The following is a 26,891-nucleotide window of genomic DNA, read 5'->3' as shown; positions in this document are numbered from 1 at the left end:
AAGAGGGAAGGTGCCGACTGTGGCCAGAGGGAATTGCGTCTTCCGCTCTTTCCTTCCGCTTCTGGGATTTGTCTTGTCACTCTCTTTTTTCATAAATATCTTTTTGCCTTATGTACAGTTTTGGGTATAGCCAGCGGGCAGGCTTCGACCACATACCCAGCCAGCCGTAGTATATGTTGCGGGGACGGTAGGTTAAAGAAGAAGGCGAAGACATGATGGAGTGTGTAAATTGATATATCAGACTATGTGGATGGGGCTAAACGTTGGACACAATAATCGCAGACACAATATCCATGTTTCCATTATGGGAGGGCCTTTCGTTTCTCCAAAGCGGCGCTCTTTGCAGATTGATTTTCTTTCCTGTGGCCTTTACCAAAGATACTTGGCCTTGCTTTCCTACCAGTTCTGTGGTTTGTTCTCGCTGCCCGGCTGGGATACATGGGGCATACTGGATCATGGTCTCCGTTCTGATTGCTCCGTACATTTCCTATTTAGGTTGATACAATCCCCAATACCCGTTATCTCTGGCTTGTACATCGTGCCAAGGTATAAAACACCTCGATGTTGCCAACCATATGAGGCAAAACGGGCCGGTAAGTGACAATTATTCTCCGCCAATATACGACGTATGCTTGTTCTCTCTTCTCCCATCCTATCCTTTGCTGAACCTTGAGCGTAGCTTCATATAAGAAGGGGAAGTAACTTCCATTTTTGCCGAATAGCTCTTGAACCTCTAGTAACCGTGTCTTGCTTTCACCCGTTCTTGGTTCCTGTAGCGTCTTATTGCATCTTTAAGACAAAAAAGTGGGCGATCAATATAACTCGGCGCTGCTGCGCCGAATAATGCAGGGGTTCCGTTACTTTCCCTGCTGTACGTTGTAATTAACGGCCAAAAATTAAGACGACAAAGAAGGCGATGCCAACGTAGAAGATGTAAAGAATAAAACTGAGTCTCGGCCAAATGTGCAATGTGGCCGAGTGTTGCGATTTGTCCATCTGCTATTGTGACCCTAGCTTTTTTGCTCTTTTTTTGCTTTCCATTCAAAACGTCGCGCTAGAACCGCGTTTCCCCCTCAATTCGCACTCAACAAATCGGTCCGTCCTTGATCACGCAGCACGGCATGTACCGCCTTCAGCACCGCCTCGTGCGCGTCGGCCGGCGCTGCGACAAATCCAAAGTTGTTGACCAAGATCCGGCCGGCCAACAGGTCCAGTGGCTTGCCGTCCACGTCGGTGATTTTGCCACCCACCTCCTCAAACAACAGCATGGCACCTGCGTGGTCCCAGATCTTAGCGTGCCTGTCGCGCCGCCGGTACACCCAGACGGTCATGTTGGCCCGTCCCGTCGCCAGCGCGGACCACCGGGGCACCCATCCGAGCAGGTCGCTGCCGGGAAAGGGGACGCCTAGCCGGTCTGCCACGGCCCGGTGCACGTCGTCGAGGGCCGATTCTTGGAGAAAATAGCACGTAACAGGCCGTAGGACTGTTTGTGACGACGGCGAGGATGCAGCGTAGCGGGGCAGGCGTCTCGGCACTGCCGTTGCGGCCACAGTGAGATCTGATCCTCTGTTCTGTCGCGACTCCTCAAACAGGGGCCGCACATAGGCCCCGTGACCCTTAACGGCAAAAAAGAGGCTGCCTCGTCCCGTTGGGTCAATAGAGTCGTTCTGGATCGTTGCCGTTGCAGCCGTGTCGCCCGTCTCTGCATCGGGCGACAGCAGGGGACATCCCACGACGGCCACCGTCTGCTGCCCGTCGACGAGCAGGGCCACATTAATGGCATACATCTCGCGCCGCAAAAACGTCTTGGTCCCGTCGATCGGGTCAAACACCCACACGCGACCGGGACCGGGAGCGTTCTGGCACTGGTCAATTGTGTCGCACAGGTCGGCTTGGTTCGTCGGCAGCACGCATTGTGCGCCGGTGCTGGGTGCGACGCTCGTGTCCACCGTCCGCTGGAGTGTCGTCCAGACGCGCTCGCACAGCACAGGATCAGCACGCAGCGCGCTGGCGTCCTCTTCGCCGACAAATATGTCGTTCGGGAACGCCGCGTGCAGCGACGCCGTCAGCAAAGCCTGAATGGCAAAGTCCCCGATTGTGACGGGGCCTAGGTTGTCCTCCTTCTCGACGGCACCTTTGTCTGTGTCCGGTAGAACGGCCTGGCTTACACGCGCCGCCTGCTCGGCGGCCCGAATGGCCACCTGGAGCTCACGTTGGTATGGGCTGTCCATCGTGAAAGGTGTGGGACGGTCGTAATTAGTGTGGGCTGTGACAGTGGCAATGAAGCATGACTTTGAAAATCATCGCAAAATTGCTGCTGGTCTTGCTAAAAAGGGCGGTGGGATAATCGGTGTGGGCCAGCCAGGCCGCACTAACAGACTTTCTTAACCAAGCCGCATCACAATCAAGAACACAAAATTGGTCTCAGTTTTCGAGCGTTTGCATGCTTTGTTCCGTTTAAAACCAAAAAAGGAGTTGCTAATAAAGGCATATATACAGAAGCTTAGGGTACGGAGCCAAAAAGGGGTATTTTTTCGAACATAGACAAAAGGAGAGGCTCTGCCTAAAATATGCCTCTACGCCATTCATTGTTGCTGTCTATGAATGACCACTGCCTTCAGCTGTTCATCGGCTTCCCGCACAAGCTGATCCGTACAGCTCCACTCTTGCTGTGGCCGCTGGGGCGGGTACGAGTATCGGCTGCCGAGCGGGTCCTGGAAGAAAAAGGTATTCTCGGGCGGCCACCGTGGCTGCAGTTCTGGAAATATCTTTCGAATGGGCGGTAGCACTGTAGGGTTCGAAGATAATTGCATCGTTGGCGCCTGAGAGTTGTCCACCGGCAGTGATTGACGGTGACCTGTCGGGAGAGGCAGCTGCATGGTCTCTCTTGACGGCAGAGGTGCCGGACTAGAGCAGTTGATGGGAGGCTCTCGTGACGAGTACGCTGGAAACGACGAGCCACTGAGGTCCATCATGAGCTGTTGAGCAATTCGGTCCGTAGCAGACCACGCTGTGTCGACAGGACTTGTGTTGGGACTTGGGGTTGCTGCTGCTATGGGCGGGTCTAAAGATGCTTGAACACCCATTGATTTTGATCGTCCTCGAGCGTCGGCCTGTTTCCGCTGCTGCTGTTGCTGTTGTTTGGGTGTCTTTGTCTGCACCTCGGTCCATAGAGGCCCTCCAGGGCCGCTGCTACCACCTTCGAAAATCTTCTTTGACTGTCTTCGCCGTGGGTTCGCCTTGACAGCTGACAGAATCGAGTATTTACCAGGACCTGCCAATGGTCGGGACGTAATCGTAAGGTTGGGCAATATATTTGTAGAGATGTCGGCAAGCGGCATAGTCAGTTCGGTCCGGTCGTTTGGAAGAACCGCGGTTTGTGCAACGGCCAGCTCAATGGTTGTGCTTGGAAGGAGCTCGGGCAGAGACAACGTGGTCTGCTCGGATGCTGCCGAGGTACTTGTTGGAGGAGGGCAAGTCGAGAGGACGTTTTCTAGCTCACCCGGAGCCGAGTGCCTTTGCTTGGGCCTCCGCTTTCTGGGTACTGCACCAGTTGGTTTCGCCGGCATCTCGTCGGTTTGGCGACCAGATATTTGTCCCAGAGTTTGAACAATCTTGAAGACGGTGATTGCTCCGTTAGTCTGGTCATCTCGCGTAGCAGCAGGCCACTTTGCATCTGGGTTGAGAGGTCGTCCTGTTCGTGAGCGTTTCTTCCCCGTTGCTTCCTTTTCGGTGACTGGCTGCGTTGCAAGTTCCGTTGTCAGTGAAACTTCCAATGCGGACTTCGGCTCCGGGTTGCAATCTATTTCGTTGTTCTGTTTTGGAGGTCGTCCCCTCCTCTTCTTCTCTTTCTCTCCGTCCGTTCCGCTTCCTCGACATCCGTCTGTTTGCTGGTCGTCTGACGTTGTGGTCGCCTCTGCTGAAACGTCTGTTTTGGTCCCTTCGCTGTTTCTCTTCCCTTTTGTTGCACCAGAAGAGATGCTCTTCCGCTTCTTTTTTGGCTCGTCAACCACAGAACCAGGTGGCAACCACATTATGGGCTTCTTTTGTTTTAGGTCGTCCACCCATGCATCGCAGTCCCACTGTACCCAGTAGTCGATCACATCGGACCAGACGCTCTCGGGAGGCTTGGTGAAGTTGACAAAGACGACCTTGCCGCCCCGACTATGGACGGCCTTAGCGAATTCGCGAACCAAGACCTTCAGGCCGTGGACCTTAAGGCTCGTACCAAGAATCAGCAGCATATCGGGCGTCAAAGAGATGTCGTGCTGGACGATCGGAGAGATCAGGTGTGCGTTGGGGTGCTCTTCGCCGTACAGGACAATGTCTGGGCGAAGCTTTCCGACAGCCAACGCACGCTTGCCACGACCCTCGCGGGCAGCCGTGGCACCAGCACACCTGGGACAACTCGGCTGGCGGCCGGACATGGTCTCCAGTTCTCGACCCGCCTCGTCCCACGGTGTCGTTTGACCGCAGCGGAAACAGCGCAGTAGCCGAAGAGAGCCGTGGAGAAAAACGCATTCCACACCACGGAAACATGGGTCTCCATTCTTGGGAACTTTTGTGTCGGTCTGCGATTGAGACGCGCTCGAGTCTTCGGACCCCTGAGAGTCCTGGGAGCTAGATGGTTCTTGCGACTCTTGTTCCTTACCGACGGTCGGGGAGTCTTGGGAACCTTCGCCTTTACTTGCTATTGTGGATCCAGCTGAGGCTCGCGCAGAGCGCGTCGAGAAGCGGCCCTTCTTACCCGGGCCCAGGCCGAGGCTCGTCGACAAGCCTACCTTTTCCTCGATCTCGTCAATGTTCTGAGTGTAACAGCGGACAAGTTTGTTTGTGTTGCGGAGGTGTGAAATGAACTCGTGGCTTCTGGTCGGGACAACCTCTCTGACTTTTTGTCGGAGAGTCGTTGCAAAGGTGTAGAAAACGGAGGTCTTGACGGGATCGGCCCAAATGGAGGCGTCAAATAAGTCACGGCCCTTCATCACGGGAAGAGTGCTTCGGTTGCTTGCAAAGGATGACTGGCTGGAGAGAGTAGGCTGCGAGGAGCTGGCTGTGTCTTCAGAATCTGACTCTGCATCTGAAGAACAAGTAGACGCAGCAACAGACGAGTTGCTGGACGAGGAGCCTGGCGATCTCGCTAAGTGGGACTGAAAGTCCTCGGAGGGGTCGAAAAGTATCGAGGGTGGGGAGGAGAGTGGTGACGAGCTTTGCAGGAATGGACCAAGACACTCAATGGAATCACCGACGACTGCAGGGTGAGAACGGCCTCTTCTTTGCGGTGTCATCAGCGACTGTGCATACTTCTTAGGGTCGAGAGCCGGCAGCTGGACCACAATGGACCCCTCCTCGCCATCAGTCGCTTCCTGTGGCGTGCGGTTTGTCGTGTCTTGTTCGGGTTGCGAGGCATTTTGGCTCTTCCGTCCACGCGGCCTGCCTCGCCGTCTACTCGTCATAGACGCGTCTGGGGTTTCTATTGCCAATGCTTGTTCAACTGTCACGTTACTATCCTGCCGGTCCTCAGACCGCCTCTGCCGTTTGTTCGTCGGCTCAGTCTCGTCGTCTTCAATCGTTTCCATTCCAGGTTCGTTGAACTCTTTCGATGCGGCGTCGAACTGGGCCTGGATCAATGAATAGAGTCCATTTTTGGATCGGAAATCCTAAGTCGGGGCAGTTAGCCAGTGGCCGAGAAAAACATGTAAGTCAATATAATTGGGGGGCGCAAAACATACTGGAATACCCGAGTTGGTGCTGATCCCGGCACCGGTCACCACCAGCACCTTCTTCGCCTTCCAGAGGGCATCTGCAATGTCCTGCAGAAGCTCGGTCGATTCCGGCAACACGTGGCTGGTCGGCATATTGGCGTCGTAAGTATACCGAGGAGTCAGGGCGCGTCAGAAAGTTGAGGATCTGAAAACTGAACGCGTTTATTCGAACATCGCGAGGCTTGATGTGGCAAGAAAAACGCGATATGTGCTGGAGCGGTATGGGTGATATGAAGAGAAGGAAGAAACAAATCAGTAGTCCAAGATCCGCCGAACGAAGATTTAGTCGCGCCCAAAAGTATGGCAAGGTTGTGATTGTCGCGCTGCCGAAAAAGTCCTCCGCGAAGCTCAGTCTCCGAGACGCGCCGTATGTACCGTCTCGCGCGTGTATTGACCGGAACCTTGTAGACGAGGGTAATAGCAATCTTTCCAGTCAGTCGCAGGGCCTTGGAGATATGTTATGTCGTTTGCAAACTATCCAAACACGCGCCAAGTTGTGTATCTTCTGTCGCTTCTGTGTTGTCTGCAGTGGTCGTGGCTGTCGGACAATTGCACGACTTCGCAATGTCAATAAAGAAAAGAATGGCGGGAGTTACAGCTTAGCCAGAGCGCGTTTAGCTTGCTTGTCAGGGATAAGGGCAGCGATCAGCGGCGCGGTGTGCAGGGGTGACGGCAACCACTGATGTCGGGGCGCATGTGCAAGCGTTTAGGTGAACCAAATGAGGCAACGAAGAAAAGTAAAGGATCGTGAGAATTAAGAGGCGGAATTGCAGTTGGTAATTAAGACAAGAAGAAGAAGGGCAGCGGCATTCAATCCAATGGAGAAGGAGCGAGGTGCTAAATCAGCGACTATCAACACTCAGCGTTCGCTTCACCAGTCGCGCTTGCCTTTCATGGGGAAGCTTGGACAGCGACGCCTGACTCCACATACGCGGGCCAATGACAGCGCCTAGTTCCGAGAAAGACAGGACAGTGTGCCTTTGACAGTGTGCAAAGCTAGTAACGGAAGAAACGTACGTACGAATATGTTTATGATGATGGAGCAAACTACAATCCTAAAGTGAAGTGGGATTATTGCACCCGGTTCGCGTAAAATGAGTCGTGTGAGTTTCGGCGCGAAGACACCAAGGCAAGATTGATATATGGGGTTTGTTGGCATTTGCTCGTATATTACACGACTTTATGAGGTAACCTTCAGCTACCATTCATCGTAATGTTTTTATTTATTGAGAACACTTACTATTTCTTCAAAGATATCATTTAATAGAAGAATCAGTCTCAGTGGCATGGCTTTACCTCCTCGTGGACGATGCTGACGATGCCATGTTTAGTCGGCTGTTAGCCAGCTAATTTCTGACCAATCAGGTGTTACTATAGCCAAACAAAGTCAACAAAGCGCTCACAACTTTTATTATTCTGCCCACCTACTTTTCTCTCTGTTTTTTTATCAATCCCGTCTCTCACGTTTTCTTCCCCTCACTCTCTTCGGGATTTTCGGCAAAGTCTGCATCTCAATACCCTGTATTATCCCAAAGGACCGTGCCGCTCTGTCAGTAGCCGCGCTGTTTGAGACGATTGTGTTTGATGTGCGTTCAAAAACCCCTTGTTAACTGTGCAACCGTCCGTGTTCTACCACGTCGACGTCGTAACATCGTGCTTGCGATTCAGACATTGGTCTCATTTGCCCACGATTATCGTAGGAAAGTGCGCATCTACGGTCTGAGTGCAAAAATGCCTTTCTCGGAGTTTTGACGTCACTGTAATTCCCTCGTTCTCAAAAATAATACGTGCATATTTAAAAATTTAAAAGAACCAGAATGAATAAATAAAAACAGAAAGGAAAAGAAAAAGTGAAGAACGACACACCTAATGAAACCAACCTCAAATGTTCTTACCCATGCAACATATGTACCGAAAAGACATTTTTTAATTGATCTTATTCTCGCATTTCATAGAAAAGGTCGTGAGCAAGGAAACACGCCTGACTCGCGGTCAGGTGGTCGGATGGATGTCGGTCCCCCAGGATCATGGTTTTGTTTGAGCGAGTGCCAAGCTTTGCATGAAGCAGAAGACTACCGTTTCCAACGATGACCTCAAACGTCTCCGCTCTGTAGAAATAACAGAGAGAGGACGCAAGACAAGCGAACAAAAGACCCGAGGGAAAGGGGAAATAAGAGCCTAAGAAATTTAGTCCCAGTTGACCTCTGAACGGCTCACGATGATTCTGCCTCGCCGTGGTAAGATCGAACATATATAATGTAGAAGGGGACACGAATATTCTCTTTCTCTGTTGTGTCTCCTTCTCTTCTCCGTACCTTCCATCACTGGTTGATTACGTCCTTTTGATACCCTCTTTTTTTCCGTTTCTGTTTCGGCTGGTCCAACTGTTTTTATATTTGAAAAAGAAACAAGAAAATAAACGACAAAATGATGTATTCCCTTTCAATCGCCTTCCTGGCCTTGCCCCTAGTGGCATCTGCACAGAAGTGCACAATTCAGTTTGATGGCCGCGTACCTTCGACTTTCACGGCAGCTTCCTTCGACACGAACAACAACCTGTTCAGCCCGAGCAATGTATTCGGCCAAGGTGAGCACCATCGAGAGGTGACTCTCCTCTCAGCGATGCGATACAGCTTCTAACAAAATTGCGCGCAGGCCTCAAGTTCAGCCAGCTCATCCAACTGCCTGCTGTGACGGGTTCGCTCGTATGTCCCTTACCTCTTCTTTTCTTACAAATTTTTTTTTTTGCTAACAACTCTAGTTTGACGTCAACACCGTCCCGGCCGAGGTCACCATTAGGTCCGCCCAGTCCCTTGCTTCTTCCTTCCCGTCCACCCCGTTCGCCTACATGCCCGTCCTGGCGACCCCGCCAGCAACCTCTTCATCTTCTCCTCCTCCTCTACTTCGTTCCCACTCTACTCTCGTGGACGTCATCGCTGATCCACAACTCGCAGCGACAAGTCCATCTTCGCCCCCAGCGCCGACAACGTCCAGACCGGCTTTCGCCGCGCTGAACTCCTCCCGGCCAGCAACTCCGGCACCGATCCGTCCACTCAGGGGGTCAAGACTCTGCACTTTAGCGTGATGCAGGACGCCCAGAGGCCTCTCAACCTGACGCACGAGTACCAGCTCGTCTTCCTCGAGAGCAACGACTTTAGCACCAACCAGCTTGTGCTCAAGGCGGGAACTGTGCTGGGCCAGGCCGGCAACGTGGATCCCAACACCCTTCAGCTGTTTGGCAACGTCAACTCCAACCCGCCGCAGGTGCTCTTCAGCACGCCATTCACGCCCGGTGTCTTCCACAACTTTGCCGTGACGCTCGACTTCAACAAGCTGACGTCGCAAGTCTTTTTCTCGACGGGTACGACGGCACTCAAGTCGGTTACGCAGGCGCTGGCTAACGACGTCAGTGGCCAGGGCCAGTTCCACTTTGGCGTGCTCAAGAAGCCTGTGAACCCGGGTGCAGATATCGTGCACAGCGGCACACAAGAGCCTGGCATCAATGAGGGCGTCATCTTCGGCGGCATTTTCGAGGAGGATAGCTCAACAGGTTGCGTCAGCCTCTCTCCATAGGCTTATGTGGCAAGTTACATAAGGATAGATTTGTAAAACGGTGATAATTACTCCCCGTCGAAGTAGTACCAAGCCCTCTTTGGGATATCCTTCTCGCTGATCAGATGATTATAAGCGTAGTAAATATGTAAAAAAAAAAAAACCAATGGAAAAAAGAAGAATTGAAGCAAAGGGCTTCTTATGTGCCCCGTACATGGAGCGTTAAAAAATACAGACAAGACATGGTGGCGCCACATTGGCATAGCGGCTCCGGCGCTTCTTTCACTATTCGTTCAGACTTCCAAAAGTGCAGCCGAGAACTTGTCAAAATCGTTTGGCACACCAAGGCCGGTCACTGCGTCCCACCCGGTTGCAGCTGGCCAACCAGTCGGCCACACAGTCCGGTTGAACGGCATGCATCCCTTGCTAATACCAAAGGTAACATCCTCCAGTATACTCTGCACCCGAGGCGAATACAGTGCTCCATTAAGCCAGCCCAGCGGCGACTTTCCCGCTTTCAGCCTCCGATCATTGGCCAAAGCTACCATCGCCGCCACAACAGGTGTGCTGGCACTGGTGCCGGTTGCCATTGATGGCACGCCGCCCCATGTGACGGCAAAATTTGACCCGATGACAGATATATCAGGTACACCTCGCCCGTAACGGTTGAAGAGCCCGGCTTTGCTATCACCAAAGCGGCCTAGATACGTATTGACAGTATCGTTCTGCCATGCCGGACGGGGAAAATAGTTGCTAAAGCCACCGGAGCTGTATTCGGCGCCAATCGCCGGTGGGACGGCGCCAGGCCCCCAAATGCCAATCTCGGTCGAGCCCACAGCCGTAACCCACGGACAGGACGCGGGAAATGTTGGCTGCAACGGATGTTTGTTAGAGCCATCGCCATGAATGCAAGAATCGCTGATTCCATGGCTGCCGCCGTCGCCCGTGGCCACGAGAACGGTAGTTCCGCGGGCCGCCAGCTGCATGAATAACTGACATACACGCGTTGCGTATGGCTGCGGCACAGTTTGCTCATCGTCACTGTAAGATATAGACAGCACGTGTGGTATGGTGTCCGCCGGTTGGGCAATTAGGAATTCGAGCAAGTCGAGGTACGGTTCGTTGTTCGAATGCCTTGGGTCTCGCCGGCTGCCAGCCGGATTGATCTTATCGGCGACGCCACCGGTGCTGTAGAATATGATTTGTGACGGGTAGCCTAGCGCCATAGCGTACTCGACATCCAACGATGCCTCCATGCCAGCGAGGAATCTCGGCATCTGAATGTTCGCCCCGTTGTTTACATTCACTGTGGTGAAGTTGTAAACCGGGTTGCCGGGGCCCGGAAAGCCAATGCTTGGGGCGGAAAACTGGAGAAACTCGGCAACATCTTGGTGGTTGACGTATTCGGATAAGAAGCCGGCGATGCCAAATCGCACCAGCGAGCGTCCGTCGGGTGTTGACGGTGTTGACAGTGTTGATGGTGTTGACGTTGACGGCGTTGACGTCGATGAAATTGTGGTGGGCGGCTTGGTAGGCGAAGATGACTGTATAAATGCCGATGTTACCGTTTTGGAAGACAATTGAAACGGATCAAATGGAACCGGCTTCCCAGGTTCCAATGATACTCCTATGTTTAATGCTGACGTTGTAGTTTCTGAGTCTGGAGAGACTCCAGATGCTGCAGTTCTTGCAGCTCTGACGAACCGGCCCGTTGGTGCGGGAATTGAACGAGTAGTGGGTATTATCCACGGTGCAGGTGGAATGGTAAAGTTGAATTTCGTAGGTCCAGGATGGCCGGGCAGCGACCAGTTGTACATTTGGCGAATGCAAGCCGGCGTCACCAGGTTGGGTATACAGGCCATGAACGGGGACCAAAGTGGATAGGTCCCGTTCCAATGGCCGAGGCCTGGTCCAGGGCCATCCCATCCTGGGTTACCCCGACCTCCCCAAGGACCACCGGCGTTTCCGCCACCGGGAGCACCTCCGGGGCCGCTACCACCATTGTTGCCAGGGCCGCCTCCTGCCCCACTGCCTGAGCCTTTTGTTTGTCTCCTTTCCATCCTTGTGAGCCTCTTACCAGGCCGTGCATCTTGTGCCAGTCGCGTCTTAGGAAGTCGACGAGCGTCTGCTGGCGGCATGAACTGGGCCAGTGGAAAGACGAAGTCCACATAATCGGCCAGAGACTTTGGGATGGAGTACGACTGTGCGCGCAGAACGGGCGTTGTGCTGTTCCTGTAGGTATAGTAGGATATGTTGGCCTCGAATAATGCTTGTATAATGTCGACGGTAGCATTGAACCTCACCCACGCCCCTTCTACAATTGTGTCATTGACACCGCTGTCGGCTAGCCAGCCCAGGACGTGGTCGACAGCGTATTTGTGTGGTGCTTGGTAGGTTGCAAGTTGTGCGAGTGAAAGGTGTGTAGACGATGAGGTTGGGCGACCGATCTGTTGTAGCATGTACGCCTCGAGTTCTCCCAACTTGGGCTGCGCAAGTGCAATGGAAACACTGAGCGTCTCTTGTAATGGTGCGCCGGCCTCGATCCGCCATCCGTCTGGAAGCGTCTGGTTGTGTTCAAGGACGACGGTGGCTCGCCCGCGTGCGAACGGCGTGAGAAGGGACCCGACGAGGGCAGCTAAGAGAGAAACGCGCATGCTCTCACTTTTGGCTTTAAGGTACAAAAAAGAGGAAATGAGGCATTCTGTATGGCAAGAGGTTCGTAATGGAATGACGGGGAAGGCGGACCAAATAACAGAGAAAATAAATAGGAATAAAATTATGTTAAAAATAGTAGTCGATGAGTGAAGGGCGTTGTCTCAGGAGCTGGTGAGTAAATACGCGTGCGGCGCAAGCGACGGTTCTTGGCGGTAATCTGGAGGAGGGTTTGTCGAAAACACATCACATCCCCTAGAATTGCGTTCATGTGAAGCACGAGAGGCGAGGTTGCAGATGGAGCCGGAGATGAAGGCCCAAACGCGACATGCAAATAAAAGTGGCAGGAGAGAAGAAAATGGTCCGATGGGAAGTCGCGATGTTGACACACTCGGCTCCTTCCTACAAAAAATAGTTTAGAAGCGGATTTGGGGGCCGTGTTACCAATGCTGTGGAGAGCAGCCAACAACCAACTGTCTCCTTGCTCTTTCCTTTTAAGCACTGTCGCATTTACAAAATTGGCATCAAGCCGCGTATGACACGGAAGGAGCGTATAGGGAAAGGAAGGAAGGAGGGAGGGCGAGGGTTGTGCAATCAAGACAGGAAAGAGACAAACGGGCATCGGACAATGTCCGTCCAGTTCCGGCGCCAATTAGTTGAAAACGCAAGCAATTAGGTAAAGCATAGACGTTACCTAGTATGGTAAGCGATAAGTGAACCAAATGACAATAAAACATGAGAAATGGCCGCTGACGGAAATACCATACATATTAAAGAGCATTAAGAGGCTCAGCTAAGGCCATGGAAGTAGCACAGCAAGCAAACAGCAAGAGTCGATGGACACGGAGACGGTCACGAGCCAGAACGTGGCATTCAGCCGACATATATCGAAAAAGAAGAGCGGGCCAGATGTCTTGGCCAGCTGGGCAGCTGTCCACAGCCATTTACGACGTCGTGCCGCGGCTCAAGAGATACTGGGAAGCGAGTTTATGTTGGCGGCTCCAAATGAACTGCCGTATTGAAGCGGCATCGTAGTTTTAAAAATAGAATCGAGCGCCGAGAAATGGAAAGAAGAAGAAGAGGGATAATAAAGCGATAGTGATTACGCAAGAGAGTGGACGACAAGGTGAGGGTATAAACGAACCAAGTGGAAGACAAGAGGAGCGTCTCTTACAGTGGAAATTTGAAAATTCAACCTATCGACGGAGGCGACAAGCAAAAGAAGGGTGTCCAAATTGAAGTAGATTGATATGCAATCATGATATTGATGAGGACAAGGTATAATTGGTAGCTGAAAATTAAAATTTCAAAGGAAGAAAGCAAGGCACCTGGTATCACCGAACGGACTCAAAAGCAACTCTGTATGAGCAGCTTGTCTAGAACTCAACTTTACAAGAACGTCTTGACCTGCTCTTCGTTCCACTTCCAGAACCGGGCAAGACCACCCGTGCCACCCTCGGACTCCGGCTTGGTGGACGAGACCAGAGACGGCTTGAGAGGGTAGAGGCGGCCGAAGGGAATGATCCAACCGCCGCTCTCCTTGAGAGTCACCTCGGGCGACGTCGACGCGAAGACCAAGGTGGACGCACCCAGAACAGGTGGGTAGCAGAGCGGCGTCACGGTGAAACGAAAGAGAGCGCTCATGTCGCGTGCCAGCTCCGTTTTCAGATTGCCTGGGTTCACGGGCAGACTGACAATGTTGTCCTGGCGATGGCGACGGGCGTACTCGACGCCCAGGGCCCAGACACCGGTCTTGCTGATGCCGTAGCGGACTATGGCCGTGGGCACACCGCCCTTGCCGGCCGGGTCGTAGGCAATATTGTCCAGTGCGACGCCCTCGCCCTCGACGCCTCTCGACTCGAGGCCGTACGATGACAGCCAGACGACGCGCACGGCGTTGGTGGCGGGCAGGCTGCGTTTGGCGGTGGCCTGCAGCAGCGGGGTGAGCAGCTCGGTGAACAAAAAGGTACCGACGCAGTTGACGCCCATGGTCAATTCATGGCCTTGGGCGGTGCGGCGCAGTGGGTCGGACCCCATGGCGCCGGCGTTGTTGTAGAGGACGTGCAGTGCCTTGGTCTCTTGGGCGAGGAACGTCTGGGCGGACTTTTTGACCTTGACCAGGTCGCTGAGGTCGAGCTCGAGGAAAATGAGCTCCCCTTTGGAATTGGGTCGTGATGTCTTGATGTCGTCCATGGCAGGTTGGACGCGCTCCAGAGACCGGCCGGCCATGTAGACCTTGGCGTTGCGCGCGTACAGGATGCGCGCCGTCTCCTTGCCCAGGCCGGAGTTCGCGCCGGTGACCAGGTGGACGCGACCCGACTGATCAGGCACGGTCGCCTCGACGAATGTCGGTTTGGGTGGGAAGAATTGCGTCCATGCGCGGGAGAAGTTGGAAGGTTCCGCCATGTTATGCGAAGGCGAGATGTCGGCAGTTGGGCAGGGTCAGCACTAAGAAGAACGGATCGTAGTATGGATCGTAGGGCAGTGGATCTATAGATATCTACAGCTTGGAATGTCAAACACGATCTAGATGAGGAAGAGGTAGACGTCCCGTCATGGCTCGACTGGGCACCGAAGGCCCTTTTATTCCTTCATCCTCTCCTCTTCTCAATGGCACGGGCATTCTGGTATCCGGGCACCCGGAAACTCTGGGAACTCTGGGAACTCCGTCCTTCAGTGATTCTATAGCAGGATGTTAGTCGGATCATACACAAAACGGTCAAGGATAGCTGTTGCCCTGGATTTCGAAACGGAGATATCGCCTTTCGTCCACCGATTGGCACGGCGGCGGCCCCACCTTTCCTTGACAAAGGGTAGGTCACCAGGGGTTGAGTTGTAAGGGAACCATACTATGTACATTTCTTCAGCTGTACGTATGGACGGTAAGTGAAGACGGGGTCTTTAAAAACCATCAAAACGTGTAGGTTTTCTGTAGACGCAGACTGAGCGCGTTTGGTATATCCCTGTTTGGGAACATTAACTCGTGGAAAGACCACCACAGTATTTAAAAACAAGGCGTTGCTTGATTCGAGCCCTTTCCAAATTTCGTAGAATCTTGAGCCGCGAAATATCTCAGCCTTGTGTGGTTTGAGTTTTGACCGGGCGAGTCCAGGCGAATGTTGTGCGTCCCATGTGTGAACAAAAGTATGGGGGACATCTACGCACAGTGTAAATAAATACAGCGCCGCTGTGCACTGTTTTTGTCTAAGCGCGCCCCAAAAGGTGTCTGTCGATTCTGCCGGGTTACACCGCCAGCAGGCCTTTCCTCAAAGGTCCTATTGCGAGCCCAACGGATACGAAAATATCTTACAACAACGCGACAGCTGTCGCCTTTTGTCCTGTATTGCACTGTACGCCAATAAACAGACTGCTGCTCGTTTTGCGCACCGCGAGCGTGCGAGCTTTTTCGCGCCTAGTTCGGCGTTGCGCGCAGCCCTCTCTGTAGCGGACGTCGGAACATGCTTTTCGTCTCCAGTAAAGCGGGGCCGTTCTCCTCCGAATTGCCGATCACCAGACAGAAGGGCTAATCCCTTAAAAGATTAGCGGTGAACGACTCGGGGCAAGTTGAGGTGTTGGAGGGGTACACTGGGGGGGTTGGCTGGTGGCTACCCTACAAATTTACACAGCTCTCTCCTGTCGCTGGCTAGTATTTACCCGCAACTACGGGCAACAGCGAAGCGGCGAGCTGTAGGAAAGCGCAACCCACGTCCTTGTGCCAGTGTAGAAATTTGTCGGTCCCTTAGAGAAGTCCAGGGGAAGGCGTATCCACAAGCAACAGCTGGCACATGGTATTGGAGGGAGGTGGGACGCCGGTGCCCCAGCTAACGGCGCAAAATATGGCGCAGCGCTTTTTCCATCCATCCACACATAAAGAATTTCGTCGTTCTCGGCGGCCTGCGTTTTCCTCCTTTTCGTCTCCTTTTTCTCTTCTCTCCACCTGCTTGTTCCTCAATTGTTCTTCTTCTTCGTCACTACCTCCACTCCTTCCAACTGCAATCATGTTCGCTGCCAGAATCCAGAGACGTGCCTTCTCGGCCTCTGCCCGTGATGTGAGTATTTTCTTGTTTTGTTTTTTACAGATAAAAACGAAATAGAAACGAACATCAACCAACTTCGTCGGTCTTGTGCCTCGGCCGAGCTTCCGTTGCGCCGGCGGTCGCAATGGCTTCACGGTCGATGGCCCTCACCAAGCGTAATCTCGTACTGACCCGTCTGTCTGCAACCAATAGCTCTCCAAGGTCACCGTCCTCGGCGCTGCCGGCGGCATTGGCCAGCCGCTTTCCCTGCTGCTGAAGCTCAACCCCCGTGTTACCGAGCTTGCTCTGTACGACATCCGCGGTGGCCCCGGTACGTTGTCTTGTCCTCCATTGTTAACGTGGACGCCTGGCGCGCACAAGTAACTAACATTCTGTCTCCTTTCCCTCCCCTCAGGTGTCGCTGCCGACATCTCACATGTCAACACCAAGTCGACCGTCAAGGGCTACGAGCCGACCGCCAGCGGCCTGTCGGCTGCCCTCAAAGGCTCCGAGGTCGTCCTGATCCCCGCCGGTGTTCCCCGCAAGCCCGGCATGACCCGTGACGACCTGTTCAACACCAACGCCAGCATCGTCCGCGACCTGGCCAAGGCTGTCGCCGAGTCGGCCCCGAACGCCAACGTCCTGGTCATTTCCAACCCCGTCAACTCCACCGTCCCCATCGTCAAGGAGGTCTTCAAGGCCCGCGGTGTCTACAACCCCAAGCGCCTGTTCGGTGTCACCACCCTCGACGTCGTCCGCGCCAGCCGCTTCGTCTCGGAGATCAAGGGCAGCGACCCCAAGGACGAGAACATCACCGTCGTCGGTGGCCACTCCGGTGTGACCATTGTCCCCCTCTTCAGCCAGAGCTCGCACCCCGAGCTGTCCTCCAACGCTGACCTGGTCAAGCGCGTCCAGTTCGGTGGTGACGAGGTCGTCCAGGCCAAAGACGGTGCCGGCTCCGCCACGCTGTCCATGGCCATGGCCGGTGCCCGCATGGCCGACTCCGTCCTGCGCGCCTCTCAGGGCGAGAAGGGCGTCGTTGAGCCCACCTTTGTTGAGAGCCCCCTGTACAAGGACCAGGGCATCGAGTTCTTCTCCTCCAAGGTTGAGCTCGGCCCCGAGGGTGTTGAGAAGATCCTGCCTGTCGGCGAGGTTGACTCCGTTGAGCAGGGCCTGCTCGAGGCTTGCTTCACTGACCTGAAGAAGAACATTGCCAAGGGCGTCGAGTTTGTCGCCTCCAACCCCGGCAAATAAGCGTATGGCAACTGCGTCACACCATTGTTAAGCTGAGCTGGAGTTGAGCGGATCGCCTGATTTTTTGGTAGCCTTTGTGTTTTTTTCGCAAAAGAAAAGAAGTAGAAGTGATACCATGGGCCGGGACGAGACCTTAAAAAAGACAGTAAACTACAACCAAAAACCATTAAAATCATACGACACGAAAATAAAACGAAAACTTTAAATATCAAAAAGTCTCCTAGACACATGATGGAAACGAACAGCAAAGGCTGAATGTACCACATAGGCGAGAATGACAGAACCCCCCTCTTTCAACCTGAATACTGTATCTAATGCACCTTCTTTCTACCGATGATGTGTGACAAAAAACAAAGAACATTGTAAATGGTACGTAAACTGTCTATAGTTTATTTATTATTGTATAGCGAGGTGAGTGCGTCGGGTTTTTTTCCAAAATAAAACCCAAGTAATACCAACAGAAAAGCAAATCGATAACAGACACAATATAACAGTCCCGTGTCCCTAACAAAAAATCACACCCAGCGGGTAACTACATCTTGCCCGCCATTATTATTTTTTTGGGCTTACAATAATCAAAGCCTTTCCCCAGCATTTGACAAAACACCGTTTCTGGGGAGGGGGGAATGAATCCCACCATGCAATGCATCCAATCCCGCTGCGTGCGCCAGACGCACCCAGCCCGTTTCCCCTCCTTTTCTTCCGTCTTCACCCACCCACCCCCCAATACTACCACCTCCGCCATTTCGTACAAGCTCGACATGTTCTCCTTTACCGCTGCTGGACTTGCCGCAGCCGCTGCTCCCGCTCCGCCTGCTTGCGCTCCAGCTCGGCAATCTTCTCCTGCTGCTTGCGCTCAAACTCGGCCACCTTCTCGGCCTGCGCCCGGTTCTCCTCCTCAATCTTGGCCTTGGCAGCGGCCTCCTTGCGGACCTTTTCGCGTGCCAGCTGGTCGGGGCGGCGCTCGGCAATGTCGCGCGCGGCCAGGTCGGAGAAGAGGTACTTGAGGACGACCTCGATGAGGTAGCAGGCGACGTAGTCGACAATCATGACCGTCGTCATGGTGGTCTTGAACTCGCTGCTGAACGGCACGAGCTTCATGGCCACGTTGAGCTCCGGGATGAACTCAGTGCTGCACGCAAAGGCAATGCCCGTCACACCGACGATGCCGTAGAACATACCGCGGTTCTCCGACAGCGACTCGCGGAAGGGGCGGCCCTGGTAGTTGACGGCAAACGTGGAGATCTGCTGGATCAGCTGCAAAAGGTAGACGGCGCTGTTCAGCAGCGACGGCGAAAACTCGGCCTCCAGGTCGATGTCACCGCTCCGGCTGTGTTTGTTAGTGACTGCACGGTATCTCGAGGAGTGGCTTAAGGAAGGCGACAACTTACGGGTCAAGACGGTCGCACAGGCGAGCAACGTAGATAAGGGTGACGACGTGGACGGCGAACTGGCCAAGGATGGAACCAATGATGTAGACGTTGAAAATGTTGGGCTGCGGGCGCTCCTTGGAAAGGCCCTCAACCGAGCGTGCGCGAGAAATGGACAGGAAGCAGACGCTCATGAGCATGCCGCTGATTGTGTACTGGCCGTCGCCAAACTTGATGCCCTCCAGGTACAGAACACTCAAGCTGTAGGCCGAAATCAGACAGTTGAGCGCGAGAATCTTGTACATCTGGATCGTGGCGACCAGCGTGCACCGGCCCTGGCGAATGATGTTGGGGATGGCGATAACGTTGCGCAGCTTGGACGTGAAGGGGGCGGCTACCGAAGCATCGCCCAGCTTGAGGGTCGGCGGCTCGCCGTCGTCGAGCTCGGTTTCCATCATGCTGGCCGTGAACTGGTCCGCCAGGCTGGCGGCCTTCGCCTGCACATTGTTCTGGTTTCGGGGGTCGCGCTGGTTGATCAGCTGCTGGGCCGCGGGGCTGGTCACGGTCTCGACGGCGGTGGCCTTGGGCACGTAGGCTTTGGCATAGTCGTCGGGGGTCATGTTCTTGCGCTTGGCCTCGCGCTCGATCGCTTTGGGCAGGTTTGGGTTGCTCGGGCCAGGCGGGTACAGGTGGGCAATCAAGACAGGGACAGGCGGGGCAGGCTGGTTCCAGCGCTTTAGTAGTTCGACCTGCTTCTGGTACATGTCCTTCATTTTGGTGTTGCGTGAGTGCTCGGCGATGCGCGTCAGGTCCTCCTGGGTACCGTTGAGGAGCGCAACGCCAATGTGCGCCTGCTTGAGAGCGCCCACGTCGTTGGTGCCATCGCCAGCCATCAGGGTGTAGTAACCCATGTCCTTGAGGCCCAAGAGAATCTCCTCCTTCTGCTTGGGCGACACGCGAGCGTACACCCAGGCGTGGCGCAGGATGTCGTTCCAGCCCACCTGGTCCTTGAACTGGGACAAGGCGTAGCCCGTCACGCAAAGGTCTTTGGTCTTGAGAATTTCGCGGTCCAGAGGCTTGGTTGCGTCCACCTTGATGTGCACCTTGTCGTCGACGCTGTGCCAAACGAGATCCTTGCCGCCGTCGCTGTGGTCGGGCACGTCGAGAATGAGAACATCGCGGTCAACAATCTCGACCTCGCGGGCGACATGGACGGCAGTCAGCGGGTTGTCGCCGGTGATCATGACAACACGGTGGCTGCTTTCGTTGAGCATCTGCACGGCTTCCTTGGCGTCGTCCTTGAGCGGGCAGTGCAGGACCAGGAAGCCGGCAAAAGTCAGGCTCGCCTCGACATTCTCGCGTTTGAGGTCGTTGATCTTGCTGGCGCCCAGCTCGTTGTCGGTGGTCAGCTGCTTGTAGGCAAGAGCAAGCACACGCGAGCCTCTGCGCGTAAAATACTTGAAGGTCTCCTCGTAGTCGGCGGGCACGGTGACAAGCATCTTCAGAATGGTCTCGGGCGCACCCTTGACGGCGACAAACGAGCCCTGGATGCGGTTGCCGGTCTTGGGGTCCTTGGCATGAACAGTGGCGACAGAGCTCTGACGCTTGAGAGCGGACGAGAACTGGAAACGCCGCTTGACCTGGACAGTGCCGGAGATGGAGGTCGCGGCGGCGGTCGCTTGCTTGTTGGTCAGGATGTCGTTGCGGCCGAGGGTCCAGCCGAGGGCCTCCAGGGTCGCCTTCTCCATGGGGTCACCGACGACCTCGCCCTCGTCAAGCTTGACGAGCGCGTGGGCACTGGCGAGGACAAGAGTTGTCTCGAGGCCGATTTCGCTAACAGGGGTCATATGGCTGTGGGCACCGTCAGCCTCGCGCGGGGTCGAGGTGCCGGTCTGACCGAGGCCAAGGCCAGCAACACCCTCAACAACGAGGTCCTCGCCCGTCAAGGTACCGGTCTTGTCGAAGCAGGCGACGTCGATACGACCGGCGAAGGGGATACGGAAGGGCTCGGTACAGAAGATGGCAAACTTGGCGAGGGCAGCAAGACTGGTGTTGACGGCCAGACTCAGCTCCATGGGCAGCTCGGGCGGAACGACGCTGGTGACGATAAGGATGCAGTCGAGGAGCAACTTGGAGCGCTTGCGGTCTTTCTTGACCCCCTCGTCCCAGACGTACCATGAGGCGGCCAGGGCGAAGACAAGCAGGAACAGGATGAACCAAAGCGCCTCGGCGTTGTTAGCGGACACGCGCTCGGTGGAGTAGATCATGGTCCGGACAAGGCTGCCCTGTGAGGTCTCGAAACCGGTCTTGATGACGACGGCCATGACGCCGTTGTCGGGCGGGGTCGGCACGCCGCTGGCAAGCTTGGGCTTGGTGTCGTCGGGGTTGCCGTGGGTAACCTGCAGGACCTTCGTGCCGCCCCAGAGGAAGGCATTCTTGTCCAGGCCCTCGGTCTCAATGGGCGCGTCGGCGGGGCGCAGCTGGATAGAGTCCTTCAGGAGCGGAGTGCTCTCGCCAGACAGCATGGCCTCGTTGACAATGGCCGTGCCCTCAACGAGCAGCATGTCGCAAGCAACACCGCTATCTTCCTTGGTGCGGGACACAGAGACGAGATCGCCGGGGAGCAGGTGGTCGCTGAGGACCTCAGTCCAGCGGCCGAGACGGTACACCCACATGTCGTACGGCTTGATGCTCATGCTGCGGAACTCGTTCAGGGTGCGCTGGCGCTGCCACACGACGGTGCTCTCGAAGACGACAAGCATGAACAGGGTGAACAGCGAGTAGTACCAGTACTCGTCGAGCATCCACAGACCGACGCAGAAAACCTGGAAGACGAAGAACGGGGCGACGGCATGCTCGCGGAACAGCTCGGTGAACGTGGGCACAGGGATGTCGAAGGTGTTGGAGCCGTAGTGCTGCTCGAGGCGGTCGAGCTCGGCGGAGGTGGCGATGCCTTTGGAGCGCTGGAACTGGCCCAGTTGGGGCTTGGGGTCGCTGTCGATCTCGTAGGCGATGGTCGCAAAAGAATTGGTCTCCGGCGAGTAGAGGAAGCGGCGCTTCTGGAAGAGGAAAGACGTGGTGTTCTTGCCAGCAATCTGGATGGGCAGTGGTCAGTAGGCCGCAAATATGGATATATTCCTATATATACGCAAAAGTTGGTCGGTCGCAACGCCAGCGCACTCACCTGATCGGTCTCCAGCTTGCAGATCTCCGCGACACCGGCGTTGGCGACGGGGACGACCTTGATGAGCTTCGCATCGGCAACGGTCTTGGCCTTGGTCGCAGTGAAGAGGGCCTTGACATCGACGCTCCAGTTCGTGCTCAACCAGGTCAAGCTCTGCAGGGTCAGAATGGTGCCGACCCAGACAAAGGTCCACTCGGGCGCACCGATGTGCTTTTCGTAGAGCTCGGGGGTCAGGTAGTAGTAGAGGAAGACGGGCCAAGCGACCACGAAGGGCCAGACGTAGGCGTGGTAGTGCACCGACAGCGGAACGAGCAGCTCGGCGCTCTTGATCTGGGAGTTGTCGACGAGGGGCGCCATGATGGGCGATGGCGGCGTCGATGGAATCAGCGACGGAAACAGGCGGAAAAGGTGAAGAGAGAGAAAACAAAAAAAGAAAGAATAAAAAGGAACAAAAAAAGGCACGCAGAGAGCGGCCGGCCGAGAGTCGGAGAAAAGAAAACAGGAATACCGCACCCGGGCTCGAAGATTCGAAAATGAGTGTCTGGATAAATAAAAGAGATGCAAGAAGAAGAGGGTGCGCGGTTGGGGCGCACGCAGGTGGTCGAAGGGCGTGAATAAGAAAAGAACAGCAAAAAGGCGCCCCCCAGTAAGCGTTGGCCGTGATATCAGCAAATCGTGCGTGGGGATAGACTAAGGGGGAAACCCTCAATGTGGCAAGATTGAGGAAACGGCGAGTTTTCGAGATTTGGGGGTACCGCGCTTTCCTCAATGGTGTCTAGCAGGTTCCACGCGCAGGAGCTTCCTGTTTGGGGCCGGCAGGCCCGTGGCATTGTGGAGCGCGGAGGGCTCGTGGCGCATCTTAGCGTATCTTAGTAGACCGACAGCTGCTGAAGCGCCCCTGACAGCTGGCCACACAAAAAGGGCAAGGCAGCCAGCCTGACGACAACGATTTACACGCTCTTGAAGACCCCTATTTCGACAATCGAGATTTGAAATGCACGACCCTCTTGACAGCATCCCAAAGAGAAAGAGATGTCCTTGGTTATCAACGGTATGAATCGTATGCTATATTTTCGTGTGATGGGAGCCTTTTCTTACTATGGAACTGATTGTCTCATTTTGTGCTGTAGGGTTTCGCTCTCTTCGTTTAGCTACGCCTGAAAAAAATAAAAATAAACTAAAAAAATGATTGTTTTTTTTAATAATTAGAATTAAATAAACAAACTCCCAAAGTGAATGTGTAGTGTAAGAGAAATAATGCCAAAAACCGACCACGTTGTCGAAGGACTCTGTTCACGCTCTACGCAGCCTCATTTTCGTGGCAGACCTTTGACTCGTTGGTAATGCTACCGAACTCGAGAATAGATACCTTCTGTTTATTCTTCCTTAATCTGTACCTTGCATGGGCCGCATTTCACGTTGTATGCAGTGTAGATCGCTGTAGGGCGGGTTGAGCTTTGTTCTCAGGTTCTTTACATATAAATCAGGATATTGATAGCGTGTCTATATTGGCAATGCAAGGTATACTTGCTTGGAGTTTGGTATTTTCTATTTTCATCCATTCCCCGTCTAAGCAATATCAGGCCGCAAGCACCGCATGCACTAATGTTTGAGCTTGATTTTACCTGATAGTTGATGTGTCCGTTTAAGTTACGCTCATATTCAGTCAACGATTGATTCAGTCAATCATTGACATGGCCTACTGCTGTGCTTTATGTCTCTGTTCCAAAATAAAACAGCCTTCTTCACCTTACATCGTTAAACCTTTCAAACGTGTGCTTGGGACTTTTTGGTTGTGCATTACTTTGGTGACGACATATAGTTTATACCTCTCTCATACTTGATGTCACTATTAAGTCGAGCAGTTCGCTGTTTCAGGCCCACAGTTGGCCTTTTATTATTTTCGTGATCCTCTGTTGACTGTCTCTCCTGACCCTTCATACCAAACTCACTGTGTTACGACTTGCCCGTTATGCGACCTCGACATGCTTCTAGCCTCGCTCTGACGGCGGCCTACTTCGGAGTGGCAGGGGCCAATTACCTTCACTCGGACGGCCAGGATGCCAACGGCCATTCGCTGCCCGAGTACTCCCCCGGCCGGCCGCCGGCGATCCCCTTGGCGGTCCGAAGCCCCTATTTGAGCGCCTGGGTGACAACTGCCGGCAATACCACGCTCAACAGCAACTCAGTCACGTTTTGGTCCGGCATACCGCTTGGGTGGGACGGCATGGTGGCAGTGGACAACGTTACGTACGAATATCTGGGCACGGGCGCCCAGTCGCTTCAGCGGATCACGGGCCTAGAGCCGGCGCGGCCGCAGTCGGTGCACTACGATGCGCACTACTCCAACTTTACCTTTCTGGCCGGCCCGGTCGAGATCACGGCCAGCTTCTTCTCACCTGTGACGCCCAAGGACATCTGCCGTACAGCGATCCCGATGAGCTACTTGACAACGCGAGTGCGCGTGTTGGACGACAAGCCTCATGTAATCCGTGTGTACTCGGACGTCAATGACGCATGGATCCGGCGGCAGAGGGGATCGCCTCTGGTGTGGGATCTGACGCAGGACAATGGCACGCCGGCAATCAACGGTAGTGTAGCAGGAGAACAGAGCGGAGGCGGCAATGAGACGATCGGAAGCGCGTCCGCTCCGTACACCTGGACACTGCAGCAGAGCGTGCCGTATTTTATGGCCGAGGACAGCGACATGGCACAGTGGGGCAACTTCACATACTCGACCGCGCCGTTTGGTGCGCGCCTAAGCTACGAGAACGGCGATCCCGTGGGTGTGCGATATGGCTTCATAACTCAGAGGCAGCTTCCTTCCGTTGTGCAACGCGACTTTGCGAGCTTTACCGGAAGAGAGTCCGTGTTCGCCTTCGCGCACGACTTTGGCAGTATCGGCGGCGCCAGCGACCGTCGGAAGGAAGTGTCGGTGCGGTACAGCATAGGCTCCCTCCAGACTCCGGCGGCACGATACCTCTATTACGGCGGAGTGGCCCAGCTCCGACCGTGGTGGCACACGTGCTATGGTGAGGACACAGCATCGCTGGTGCGCTTTCACTGGCACGACTTTGAGACAGTCAGCCGGTTGGCAGCGGAGATGACAGCGTCGTTGAAGAGCGACATTGCGCAGTTTTATGAGGAAGAGGTCGACGGTTGGGCATCGTCAAACAACAGCACAAACGGCACAGTCAAAGCCACAACACGGCATGCTCTCTTCCCCAACACAACGGTCCTGACCACAACAACAGTGACATCGACGTCGACAGGTGCGACGGCACAGCCGAACGCCACCAGCACTAACACGGCCCAGGGATACTACATCTTCGACCCCGACACGGCGTATGGCTTCCTCAGCACTCGTGATAACACCACCGGTGTAGCCGTTCCAGATGTGTCCGAAGTAGATGCGTTGTATGCCATCGTGGCCCTGTCCGCGCGCCAGGTCATGGGATCGTATATTTATGCGATCCCTCCGTCGGCACCCTCGTCGACGTCATCCGTCGAGCCGCTCATGTTCCAGAAGGAAATCTCCAGCGACGGCAACCTCAATTCCGTCGACGTTATCTTCCCTGCGGCGCCCTTCTTCCTGTGGGCCAACCCGGAGATGCTCAAATACATTTTGACGCCCGTGTATGAAATGCAGGAGGGTACGTTCTACCCCAACAGCTACTGCGCCCACGACATTGGCGCACAATTCCCCAACGCCACGGGCCACGTTGACGGAAACGACGAGTACATGCCCGTCGAAGAGTCGGGAAATTTCATCTTGCTGTCGCTTGCGTACTACCGCTTTGCAAACGGGAACGCGGACAGCAACGCAACCGCCTGGCTTGCCAGCCGCTACCGTTTGCTGCGGCAGTTTGCGCAGTATCTCGTCGATTTCTCGCTGGTACCGGCCGCGCAGCTCAGCACCGATGACTTTGCCGGCACGCTCGCCAACCAAACCAACCTGGCCATCAAGGGCATCCTGGGCATCGCCGCCATGGGCGAGATTGCGCGTATCGCAGGTCAGCCGCATGATGCCGACCATTTTGAAACCATTGCCCGCGACTATTACCGCAAGTGGGTGTACCTGGCCGTCGACCCGACCGGCCACTCGCACACGCTGCTTGCGTATCAGTGGCGCTCAAGTTGGGGCCTTCTGTACAACGTGTTCATGGACAAGCTGCTGGACTTGGGCGTGGTCGGCGACGATATATACGCGATGCAGTCGGAATGGTACCCGCAGGTGTCCCAGGTCTTTGGCGTGCCGCTCGACAACCGCCACCACTACACCAAGAGCGACTGGATGATGTGGGTGGCTGCAACTTGCACGCCCAAAACACGGCGTCTGCTGGTGACGAGCCTAGCATATTGGCTCAACTACACCACGACAGAGCATCCGTTTTCCGACTTGTTCGAGGTCGTCGGGTCGGGCTACTATCCGCAGGTGCCGCAGGACATCCGCTTCCAGGCACGGCCCGCCGTCGGTGGCCACTTTGCCATACTGGCCCTGGCGCGGAGCCGTCAACTTGGGAACGGAAACATCGACGGGCATGGAAATGCGACTGGCAACTCAACAAGTGAAATGGCTTTGCCGACCGGTGCGAGCTCCGACTTGAGTGGGAACGGCTCCAAGACACCGCCGCCGACGATCGTTTTCGTGACGGGCGGCACAAACACGGGCACAGCAATGAGCTTGACTTCCGCGGTAACCTCATCCAAGTCTCCGCCGACGTCGTGAAGGCTGTAAACTCAAAGTCGGCCAGGCTGAGTCATCCGGCAGAAGATGTGGCATAGTAAGACGAGAAGTGGTTGAGAAGACGGAGAAGAAGTGAGCGGATGGTGGACAGCATCAGAAGATGGAAACAATGATAGAATTTGAAGGCATGTGGATGTTATTTGCAGTCATTTTGTTTGCGATGTGTTCTCTCTCATATGGATTCATAGACGCGTTCGAAAAGAAATAAAATGAAGACATTTACGGTGTAGGTTGGGCTTAATGACTAGCGACAGCTAAATTACAGTTGGTCGTAGCAATATTACCGCACTAAATCAGTGCTCAAAACAGACCGAACGTCAAGTGCTGTGGAGCATCCTTTAGCGCAAGGCACCC

The 26,891-nt window shown here is 54.6% G+C and overlaps 8 protein-coding genes across 8 annotated transcripts; 3 read left to right on the top strand and 5 right to left on the bottom strand.

Annotated features, from left to right (window-relative positions):
• Window positions 1–1,073: 1,073 nt before the first annotated feature.
• On the bottom strand, window positions 1,074–2,231 carry SPSK_07665 (3'(2'), 5'-bisphosphate nucleotidase; the record flags this gene model as incomplete). The annotated part of the gene is made up of 1 exon (XM_016734323.1): window positions 1,074–2,231. The coding sequence occupies one exon, from the start codon at window positions 2,229–2,231 to the stop codon at window positions 1,074–1,076; it is 1,158 nt and encodes a 385-aa protein (XP_016591026.1).
• A 354-nt stretch (window positions 2,232–2,585) lies between these two features.
• SPSK_06945 (uncharacterized protein) lies at window positions 2,586–5,855 on the bottom strand (the record flags this gene model as incomplete). Its single annotated transcript, XM_016733615.1, has 2 exons — window positions 2,586–5,618; window positions 5,730–5,855. The coding sequence occupies 2 exons, from the start codon at window positions 5,853–5,855 to the stop codon at window positions 2,586–2,588; spliced, it is 3,159 nt and encodes a 1,052-aa protein (XP_016591025.1).
• A 2,334-nt stretch (window positions 5,856–8,189) lies between these two features.
• Window positions 8,190–9,335, top strand: SPSK_07672 (uncharacterized protein; the record flags this gene model as incomplete). Its single annotated transcript, XM_016734330.1, has 4 exons — window positions 8,190–8,349; window positions 8,418–8,467; window positions 8,524–8,561; window positions 8,717–9,335. The coding sequence occupies 4 exons, from the start codon at window positions 8,190–8,192 to the stop codon at window positions 9,333–9,335; spliced, it is 867 nt and encodes a 288-aa protein (XP_016591024.1).
• A 272-nt stretch (window positions 9,336–9,607) lies between these two features.
• On the bottom strand, window positions 9,608–11,968 carry SPSK_07102 (tripeptidyl peptidase sed3; the record flags this gene model as incomplete). Its single annotated transcript, XM_016733770.1, has 1 exon — window positions 9,608–11,968. The coding sequence occupies one exon, from the start codon at window positions 11,966–11,968 to the stop codon at window positions 9,608–9,610; it is 2,361 nt and encodes a 786-aa protein (XP_016591023.1).
• A 1,387-nt stretch (window positions 11,969–13,355) lies between these two features.
• Window positions 13,356–14,372, bottom strand: SPSK_07751 (uncharacterized protein; the record flags this gene model as incomplete). The annotated part of the gene is made up of 1 exon (XM_016734408.1): window positions 13,356–14,372. One exon carries the CDS (start codon window positions 14,370–14,372, stop codon window positions 13,356–13,358), a length of 1,017 nt encoding a protein of 338 aa, XP_016591022.1.
• Window positions 14,373–15,964: 1,592 nt separating this feature from the next.
• On the top strand, window positions 15,965–17,236 carry SPSK_07596 (malate dehydrogenase; the record flags this gene model as incomplete). The annotated part of the gene is made up of 4 exons (XM_016734255.1): window positions 15,965–16,015; window positions 16,061–16,138; window positions 16,196–16,313; window positions 16,398–17,236. 4 exons carry the CDS (start codon window positions 15,965–15,967, stop codon window positions 17,234–17,236), a joined length of 1,086 nt encoding a protein of 361 aa, XP_016591021.1.
• Window positions 17,237–18,007: 771 nt separating this feature from the next.
• Window positions 18,008–22,147, bottom strand: SPSK_06889 (cation-transporting ATPase 13A1; the record flags this gene model as incomplete). The annotated part of the gene is made up of 3 exons (XM_016733561.1): window positions 18,008–18,566; window positions 18,628–21,701; window positions 21,791–22,147. The coding sequence occupies 3 exons, from the start codon at window positions 22,145–22,147 to the stop codon at window positions 18,008–18,010; spliced, it is 3,990 nt and encodes a 1,329-aa protein (XP_016591020.1).
• Window positions 22,148–23,762: 1,615 nt separating this feature from the next.
• On the top strand, window positions 23,763–26,519 carry SPSK_07020 (uncharacterized protein; the record flags this gene model as incomplete). Its single annotated transcript, XM_016733690.1, has 1 exon — window positions 23,763–26,519. One exon carries the CDS (start codon window positions 23,763–23,765, stop codon window positions 26,517–26,519), a length of 2,757 nt encoding a protein of 918 aa, XP_016591019.1.
• Between the last annotated feature and the right edge of the window lie 372 nt (window positions 26,520–26,891).

This window comes from Sporothrix schenckii, assembly GCF_000961545.1.
Source record: "Sporothrix schenckii 1099-18 chromosome Unknown Cont41, whole genome shotgun sequence".
NCBI classification, from domain to species: domain Eukaryota; kingdom Fungi; phylum Ascomycota; class Sordariomycetes; order Ophiostomatales; family Ophiostomataceae; genus Sporothrix; species Sporothrix schenckii.
The sequence above is the reverse complement of the archived record's forward strand: the minus strand, read 5'-3'. Positions and strand labels throughout refer to the sequence as shown.